At 45.1% G+C, this 10,259-nt stretch overlaps 1 protein-coding gene across 1 annotated transcript; it reads right to left on the bottom strand.

Moving 5' to 3' along the window:
- Window positions 1-5: 5 nt before the first annotated feature.
- Window positions 6-582, bottom strand: LOC125530277 (tuliposide A-converting enzyme 2, chloroplastic-like; the record flags this gene model as incomplete). The annotated part of the gene is made up of 1 exon (XM_048694668.1): window positions 6-582. A coding segment is annotated over exon 1 (453 nt), but the record flags the coding sequence as incomplete, so codon positions are not given.
- Window positions 583-10,259: the final 9,677 nt, after the last annotated feature.

Below are 10,259 nucleotides of genomic sequence, written 5' to 3'. Positions count from 1 at the left end.
TCGCCGTGCGCGGCCACCCAGGGGTCCGCCGCGGAGAGCACCCAGCGGAGCGCGTCGAGGCAGTCGTCGTACGCCGCCGGGAGCGGGTGCTCCGGCGCGAGGCGGTAGTCGAGGGAGACGCCGAGGGCCGGGCAGGCGGAGGCGAGGTCGTTGAGGAAGCGGTGGTAGTTGGGGGACTTTGCGGACTCGGCCACGAAGCCGCCGCCGTGGACGTAGACGATGACGGGGAGCTTCGCGGTGGTGGTCGCGGCGGTGGGGGGCAGGTAGAGGCGGGCGGAGTAGGCGCCGAGGTCGACGTCCTTGGACTGGACACCGGTGGAGGGGTCGAGCCCCGGCGCGACGGGCGGGAGCACGAGGGGGCGCTCGAGGCGGCCGCTCCTGTAGACTCGGAGCAGCGGGCCGAACTCGTGCAGCAGCTCATCGTCGGCGGCGGGCGCAGGTGCGGTGTTGGACGCCATGCTCTCCCTCTCTCTCTCACTGGCGAATGCTCGGGGGTGAGGGGAGCCGGCTCGTGTGTCTGTGTGTATTTGTTTCGTTTCGTTTCGTTTCTTGGGATCTCCGGAAGGGAAATGGCATCGCGCGAACGGCGTGGCGGTGGAGTGAGAGAGACCGATGATGTATTCATGTGTGGTTGAAGCGAGTTACGTGCGTGGATGCCCCATGAGTGATAAAAATATAGTCTAAAAATGGGGCGTGGGTGTGCCAATGCTTTCCGTCCGCCGGTCGGGCTCGGCCTGCGACAAATGCATGCTTGACTCATGAGTCCAGGACTGCTCGTGCTCCACGCGTTTACACGCTCTATTTTTCTCTCTCTAAAGCTTCCAATCTATTCTCATCAATTAGTACAACACATATCAGAAATAATAAAAAATACATCCATATTCCTAGGACACCCAACAATGACTACAAACACTGAAACGAGCCGAAGATACGTCACCGTCATCGCCTCTCCCTCACTGAAGCGAGACAAAACTTGTTATAGTACACACTTAAAAAGTCGTCATGCGAACGCCCTATAGGACCAGCGTACCAGAACAATAACCGTCGTCATTGAAGAAAAACTTAGAAAGAATCCAATCTGTAGACACCCGAACACAAACAAATAAAACCGGATCCACGTGGATCCATCAAAGACAAACACCGATTGAATCCCACGAAATCCGTCGGAGAGAAACCCCACACGCCCTCCGATGACGCTAGAAGCACCACTGGAACGGGGTTAGGTGGGAAGAACCTTATTTCATCTTAAAAGAGCCATTGTCGTCCCGTCTCTGTGAACAAGACACAAATCCGAAGAAATTTAGAAAAGACATCAAAAAATGAAACCCTCCTGCCAGCAAAGGCGGGATTTGCCACCACCGTGGCCCTAAGGTCACAAGAGACGAGGCAGACTAGGGCCGGGCAGGCAAAATCCGAGGTCATGTGCCAAACTCTAAAATGGACCCTACTTCATCAAAAAAAGTACTAAATAATATAATAATACAAAGATTACAATATCTTACATAACAGTGAGAAATAGTACCTATTCTTGGTTTTAGTCTTCACTTAAATAACATCATTTAAGTGTTCTTTAAAATAAAATCTTCAGTAATATCCTCATAATTAATCTTCTCCAGTGCTTCACTCTCAAAAGCTATTGATACCGAGTTAAAACCTGATTTTTTGTTTCTTCAAACGATTTTGGTAACCAGATCCATGCTTTCTAAATGAAGACATTGCTTGGATCTTTCGATATTACTCCTTTCGTTCTAAAATAGATGACCCAACTTTGTACTAAAGTTAGTACAAAGTTAAGTCATCTATTTTGGAACGGAGGGAGTAGACAAGGGTGATGCTAGACACCTAATGGATAAAAGGAATAAAATTAGTTGCAATATTTAGCAAAACTACATAGGTGGACGAAATCGGAACTCACACTCAAGGTAAAGAGCTCACGAGATCACCGGTTATCAACGCAACTACACTTAAACATCGGAGATGTTGAGAACTTTCCCTGCCTTCCTGTCGGCTGCTCTTCTTGGTCCTGCCCTTGTTATTCCTTAAGCCCGAACCCGAAGAATTGATCAAGTGATTTGATCTGCGTTGCTGGAATGCTGGCCCTGGCCGCCACACGAAGAACGGAAGGGACGCTTCGCTCGCTCCTCTCCATCCCTCGATTGCTGGAATTTTTTTTCTTAGACTATCTCAACAGGCGCGCAACCACGCGTCGCGCTAATTTTATTTTACAACGCCGACATAGCTTTTCTTTTGCGCACGACCGGGTGCTTGCTTCAGCAGGCGCTGCAAAATATGGCGCGGCGTAGTAGCTCCAGCAAGCGCACTAAATTTACAGTGCACGCGAGCAGCCGGCGCTTGGCAAATATGATCAACACATATCCATTTGACAATATGATAATCTTTCAAACATTTAAACAAGTGTTCAAAATAAGAGTTGAAGCAATATAGCATAGTTCAATTGCATGGCATAGTTCAAAACCACCCAACCAAGTTAATGACAAATAAAAGTTTACACAAACAAATGGCACATCAACATTCATGCCACATCATCTTCCTCCTCTTTTTCCGACTCTTCCGAAGACGATTCTTCCTCCTCTTCTCCATTTTCAAGCGCGTCATCATCATCGGGAGCTCGGATGGTGTTCGCAAGATCTCCAACGGCATCATGCGAAGGTATGTGAAGCACACCAGAAGCCATGCGTCCACCCATGTCACGCGAAGGTGCTGCCATGCCTCCCATGAGAGACCCAAAACTCATGCCTCCCAAGCCTCCCATGATAGCTCCGAAGCCACCCATCCCTCCCGTAGATGCTCCCATGCCTCCCATGCCGTCCATGATAGCTCCAAAGCCACCCATGGCTCCCATGCCTTTGAAGTCTCCCATGGCTCCCATGCTTGCTCCCATGCCTCCCATGGCCATGGATCTTTTTTGGACCAAGACTTCATCACGGGAAATATTGATGAACTCTTTTTGTCTATCGTCGAAGGTAGATGTGTCCGTGAAGAACAAGTACTTCTCCCATTCCAATAATCTAGCTTGCTCCTCCATGACCATTTTCTCCTCCTCCAATGCCACATTCCTCTCCGCGGTGATGTAGACCGAAACTCAATGTGAGGTCCGATCCGTTGTCGCGGCCCGACCTTTCACAACACTCCACCACCAGCAGTAGCAACCTCTCGCTCGCGCACGCGATGTACACGAAGTAGAGGATTTGAACCTTGCGGCCCAGCATGAGAAAACCAATCTCGACGAAGGTACTCACGCGCAAAACAATTTCCACGAAGAGAAATCGCAACACAGGTTTTCTAAAGATTCATCTAAAACTTGATACAGACGTCTACCCTTAAAAACACATCGTGTCTATTTTATAAAATAACCTTAACTTTGCATGACTCACGGGCTAGACTTTATAGTAGTATAGCCGACTCCTTCTACTCCCTCTGTCACGGTTTAGAAGGCGCGCTTGTAAATTCTCTGGGACCTAGGTGATTATCTATTGGTTGTGAGATGGGCTAAAAAATAGCATTCACACTACGCATGCACATAGAAATAGTATATCGGCGTACTAATTAGCTACTAGAAATAAATGCAATGCGCCATAAGCCTTGTCTATTGTGGAAACGCACACAAATTTAACTGTGCCTTCTAAACTGTGACGGAGGTAGTAACTAGATTGACAAGGAAAAAACTAACACACGTAAAAACTCCTGCTTATTTAAACTACCTTTTACATCTCGGTAGATCCTAAACTTGCAACCGAATAATATTGAGGTGGACCCTGAGGTGGACCCCAGCCTGTGTCCTTTAATGACAATACATCACATACTAGCCTCTGACTCTTGCAACGTTGTGAAACTTCTTCTTTACGTGGAGGTGGCAAAAACAGAAACAAATCCCTCTCATTTATCTTGTTGACCGAACCAAATAAATGACACCCCGCATGCTCCCTTCCATCAGTGTAGGTTTCCTCTTCTTTTCATGTATAATGTACTTTGAATTTCCGTTTCCAAAACATGCTCGATCAATGTTGCATGCACATGTCACGCCTTGATTTAGCTCTTGAATTTGCATGTAATTATCATCCTTTAATACATGCATGTCCAGGGACTTCTCTTCCCTCTTGTTGGCGCAAAGATCAAACAAAACAATGTCCTGTTTTATTTTAACAAAAAATAATTCCTCTAACCCATTGACATGCGGTACTATTTTGCGATCATCAACGCTAACATCAGTTACGGCCATTTCATCGTCTCCTCCTTGAAACGAAACCGTTCTCGGTTTCGAATCAATCTCTTCAACAATATTTGTATTTGCAGTTTGAACGATGCTTGGAAAATTTTCAGTGGCTTCAACCTTCTTCTTATTTACTTCTGATGCAGCTTGAGAAATGTCCCGCTTCTTGCGATCAGCCATATACTTCTCCGATGTGTACGAATCAAGTGCTACGTATTGTCCTCCACGAACAAAAGAAAATTCGTCAACCGAATGATATGTCAACTGTCTTTTATCTGTCCATGGTTTTCCTAACAGTATTGAACATGTATGTATATGCGTAGGAAGCACATCACACATGACCATATCGTCATATCCACATAGAATAAACCGTACCTCAACGCGATGCATGATCTTGACAAACTTGTCCTTCCACCAAAGCTCGTACGGTTCTGGATGTTCAATCAACGACAAGTTCAAAGCATCAACCATAGTTTGACTCACCATATTCATACTAGAGTAGCAATTCATCAACGTTGCACAACTCGCCGGCCCGACGCGCACACGCGTAAAGCATTGGTACCAAGGCAAGGAAAGAAATGGATCCTTCTCGACCGCCATCATCATTTGTGAGCTACAATCTTTTCACATGATAAAAAAAACTTGAATAGTAACTCGAAGAAAAATATTGTGTCGTGAACAACCTTTGCTCTGAATACCACCTGATGTAGACCAAAACTCAATGTGAGGTCCGATCCGTTGTTGCGGCCCGACCTTTCACAACACTCCACCACCAGCAGTAGCAACCTCTCACTCGCGCACGCGATGTACACGAAGTAGAGGATTTGAACCTTGCGGCCCAGCACGAGAAAACCAATCTCGACGAAGGTACTCACGCGCAAAACAATTTCCACGAAGAGAAATCGCAACACAAAGGTTTTTTAAAGATTCATCTAAAACTTGATACAGGCGTCTACCCTTAAAAACACATCGTGTCTATTTTATAAAATAACCTTAACTTTGCATGACTCACGGGCTAGACTTTATAGTAGTATAGCCGACTCCTTCTAACTAGATTGACAAGGAAAAAACTAACACATGTAAAAACTCCTGCTTATCTAAACTACCTTTTACATCTCGGTAGATCTTAAACTTGCAACCGAATAATATTGAGGTGGACCCTGAGGTGGACCCCAGCCCGTGTCCTTTAATGACAATACATCACATACTAGCCTCTGACTCTTGCAACGTTGTGAAACTTCTTCTTTACGTGGAGGTGGCAAAAACAGAAACAAATCCCTCTCATTTATCTTGTTGACCGAACCAAATAAATGACACCCCGCATGCTCCCTTCCATCAGCGTAGGTTTCCTCTTCTTTCCATGTATTAATGTACTTTGAATTTCCGTTTCCAAAACATGCTCGATCAATGTTGCATGCACATGTCACGCCTTGATTTAGCTCTTGAATTTGCATGTAATTATCATCCTTTAGTACATGCACGTCCAGGGACTTCTCTTCCCTCTTGTTGGCGCAAAGATTAAACAAAACAATGTCCTGTTTTATTTTAACAAAAAAATAATTCCTCTAACCCACTGACATGTGGTACTATTTTGCGATCATCAACGCTAACATCAGTTGCGGCCATTTCACTTGGCCACCAACCCCCTCTCCTCGGCCACCTCATCTTGGCTCCTTGCCATCCTCCTCGCCTCGTTTTTCCTTTCTTGCTTTCACAATAGCTTCCACATAATTTTCTAACTCATCATCTCCTTTCTTCTTCTTCTTCTTCTTCTTCTTCTTCTTCTTCTTCTTCTTCTTCTTCTTCTTCTTCTTCTTCTTCTTCTTCTTCTTCTTCTTCTTCTTCTTCTTCTTCTTCTTCTTCTTCTTCTTCTTCTTCTTCTTCTTCTTCTTCTTCTTCTTCTTCTTCTTCTTCTTCTTCTTCTTCTTCTTCTTCTTCTTCTTCTTCTTCTTCTTCTTCTTCTTCTTCTTCTTCTTCTTCTTTGCGGCCATTTCACTTGGCCACCAACCCCCTCTCCTCGGCCACCGCATCTTGGCTCCTTGCCATCCTCCTCGCCTCGTTTTTCCTTTCTTGCTTTCACAATAGCTTCCACATAATTTTCTAACTCATCATCTCTCTTCTTCTTCTTCTTCTTCTTCTTCTTCTTCTTCTTCTTCTTCTTCTTCTTCTTCTTCTTCTTCTTCTTCTTCTTCTTCTTCTTCTTCTTCTTCTTCTTCTTCTTCTTCTTCTTCTTCTTCTTCTTCTTCTTCTTCTTCTTCTTCTTCTTCTTCTTCTTCTTCTTCTTCTTCTTCTTCTTCTTCTTCTTCTTCTTCTTCTTCTTCTTCTTCTTCTTCTTCTTCTTCTTCTTCTTCTTCTTCTTCTTCTTCTTCTTCTTCTTCTTCTCTTCTTCTTCTTCTTCTTTCTTCTTCTTCTTCTTCTTCTTCTTCTTCTTCTTCTTCTTCTTCTTCTTCTTCTTCTTCTTCTTCTTCTTCTTCTTCTTCTTCTTCTTTCTTATCTCTATTTGGTCTTTTTGGCTTGGAGCATGCAACCGAGTTTGATGTAGGGCTTCTCTTGCCGCCATCACTTGATGCCTCCTCCTCCTCATCATTGTAACACCCCGGATGTAACTTACCATATTTGTACTCCAACTCTTGCCATTTTCAGCTCTAAGTTATGAGATTCCCTTCGTGGTTGGGTTTTGTCTTCGTTTTGCATTTTGTTCATGTCATGCATTTCATATCATGTCATCATGTGCATCTCATTTGCATACGTGTTCGTCTCATGCATCCGAGCATTTTCCCCGTTGTCCGTTTTGCAACCCGACACTCCTACGCCCTCTGGCGCCCCCTTTTGTCTCTTTTCGTGAGCGGGTGTTAAATATTCTTGGAATGGACCGAGATTTGCCAAGCGGCCTAGGTACACCACCTGTAGACCGCCTGTCAAGTTTTGTGCCATTTGGAGTCCGTTTGATACTCCAAAGGTTAACCGGGGAACCGTAAAGGCCTCGTGTGTGTTGCAGCCCAACACCCCTCCAAAGTGGCCCAATAACCCATCCAAACCTATCCGCGCCTGGAACCGTCCGACCACGCCACGCCGACCCCGTGGGCGCGCCTCCCCGTCGTCGTCTCCCTCCGGCCTCGTCTTCCTCCGCCGCCCTCGAGGTTGCCGGCGTCCTCCCCGTCTCTCCCCGGCCCCGATTCCGGCGAAGTCTCCGGCGAGCCCCAGATCCAGATCCAAACGAGGGTTGACTCTGTTTTCTCTCTAAGTCCTTTTTCCTGATTATTTTATGCCTCGTTTCATTTCATCATAACTTCTCATCTGTAGATCCGTTTTGCACGCATGATATATCAAAATGTTCATCATGATGTGCTCTTCATTTTGTTCCATTGTGTCATGCTTGTTTGAGTCCATGTTGATGCCCAAGTCGTTGATGCAAGAGTGCTATAAAATGTTAGGTGCTGATTCTTAGCAGAGTATGAGCATTTGTCATTTTTGCTACATTTGTTGTGTGCTGCATATGGGCATGAGCTCTACATGTGTTTTGATCTATGTCATGCCATCTTTACAGGGGTGTATGCCATGTATTTTTGTGATCTTTGTGGTGACTAGCACAAGCATGCAAAGTAGCTCTCGTGATATTGCTGATTTCAGGGACTTAGAATTTCACTAAGTCTTTGCTCTGCTGTTATTTTTATGTCATGTATTCATGTTGCTACAGTGAGATCCATGCTTCTTTTGAGTATCTTCAGTAAGGATGTTTTGGACATATGGTTGTGCTCTATCCATCCATGTCCCTGTTTGCATTTATGGAGTGCCCTAACATGACTTGCTATACGTTTTGCTATAAAATGTTCCTAGCAGATTGTTTACATGTTAATCAATTTTGCCATGGTTGTTGTAGTTGATCCTTGCATGCTATGAGATTATTCTTGTCATGGTTAGCTTCATGAACATGTCTTCTTGCTGGTAGTATGCTTAGCTTGTCATGAAATGCCTTGTGGTGAGTGAATCGAGCTCGCAAAGATGCCTTCATAATTCTGTTTTTGCCATGCTCAGTTTTCTGCTAAGTCTGAATCAGTTAACGAAACTTGCTATGTTTACATGGGTGCCATCATATTTTCTGTGCCCTTTTGTCTCATGGTCAGTAAGGGACTTTTGTTCTATGCTTTGAGTAGATTCATGCCATGCCTTTTTTTGCTATGATCTGTTCCTGTAGAATGTTGTTTGCTTGCTCTAAACATTGCTTCCTGATATTAATTCCTGGCATGTCAGTATTTTCACCAAGTCTGTGATGCTGATATCTTTTGCACTTTTGCCATGCTTGTTTGAACCTGATATTGTGTGTTTTAGCCGTAGCTCAGTGTTCATCTTTTGTCAAGCATCTTGAGTAGATCACTGCCATGTGCTTTCTTGCTATGTTGGACTGCAGTAGCTTAGTTTCTTGTTACATTCTAGATGACATTGTGCTGTTAATCGCATAATTGTGCCATTCTTGTTTTGCTTGCCATTTGCAAACCGTGCATCCGATTCCGGTGATCTTTATATCAATTTCAACCGAAATCATCTCATCTTTCCAGCGGCACTCTTGGTTTGCCAAGTTGAGGCCTTGATTAATCTTTTCCTTCTGGAGCCCGCATATGCATTGCATATCACATCCCGCATATCATGCCATGTTTTGCATCATGTTGCTTGCGCATTGCATCGTGGTTGATTGTTGTTTCCTTTTTTTGTGTTCTTGATTTGGGTAGAGCTCGGAGACGATTACGTGATCAAGGAACCCGTTGAGTACGCTTACGAGGATCAAGCTTTCGTCAACTCGGAGAACTTTGCAGGCAAGATGACCATACCCTCAAAATCACCTCTATCTTTGCTTGCTAGTCGTTCGCTCTATTGATATGCCGCGATACCTACCACCTGCTATATTATGCCTCCCATATTGCCATGTCAAGCCTCTAACTCACCTTTCCTAGCAAACCATTGTTTGGCTATGTTACCGCTTTGCTCAGCCCTCTTATAGCGTTGCTAGTTGCAGGTGAAGTTGGAGTTTGTTCCTTGTTGGACATGGATATTGTTCGGATATCATTATTATATCTTATTTACTTTAATGCATCTATACACTTGGTAAAGGGTGGAAGGCTCGGTGTCGGTGTCAAAACCGGCGGATCTCGGGTAGGGGGTCCCGAACTGTGCGTCTAGGCGGATGGTAACAGGAGAAAAGGGACACAATGTTTTTACCCAGGTTCGGGCCCTCTCGATGGAGGTAAAACCCTACTCCTGCTTGATTAATATTGATGATATGGGTAGTACAAGAGTAGATCTACCACGAGATCAGAGAGGCTAAACCCTAGAAGCTAGCCTATGGTATGATTGTCTGTTGTCCTATGGACTAAACCCTCCGGTTTATATAGACACCGGAGAGGGCTAGGGTTACACAAGGCCGGTTACAAAAGAGGAGATATACATATCTGTATTGCCTAGCTTGCCTTCCACGCTAAGTAGAGTCTCATAGTCCAACAGTCCGGCCAAAGGATATAGTCCGGTTGTCCAGAGACCCCCTAATCCAGGACTCCCTCAGTAGCCCCTGAACCAGGCTTCAAATCTGAACACCCCCTAATCCAGGACTCCCTCAGTAGCCCCTGATCCAGGCTTCAATGACGACGAGTCCGGTGCGCAGTGTTGTCTTCGGCATTGCAAGGCGGGTTCCTCCTCCAAATATACCACAGAAGAGTTCAAATAAAGGATAGCGTCTGACCCTGCAAAATAAGTTCCACATACCACCATAGAGAGAATAATATTTCCACAAATCTAATCTGCTGACATGTTTAGGCAACATGACATCATGCCATGGCTCGGCGATTATTCAAACCATTTTTCTTTAACTAGCCCCGCACATAACGCGAGGCAGTTTCTTGACACGTCTTGTCAAAGCAGAGATCGTGTTCCCCTAATTACGGGATTCTCATCAATACGGTCGTGGGTAACCCAACCGTATCTAGGACTCCTAGATTATAGGCAAGTCCCAAACGACTACGGAGAGGACGCTTGATAT

The sequence above is a fragment of the Triticum urartu genome, unplaced genomic scaffold, assembly GCF_003073215.2.
Source record: "Triticum urartu cultivar G1812 unplaced genomic scaffold, Tu2.1 TuUngrouped_contig_6196, whole genome shotgun sequence".
In the NCBI taxonomy this organism is placed as follows: domain Eukaryota; kingdom Viridiplantae; phylum Streptophyta; class Magnoliopsida; order Poales; family Poaceae; genus Triticum; species Triticum urartu.
Note: the sequence above shows the minus strand (reverse complement) of the source record. Positions and strands in the feature narration are given on the sequence as shown.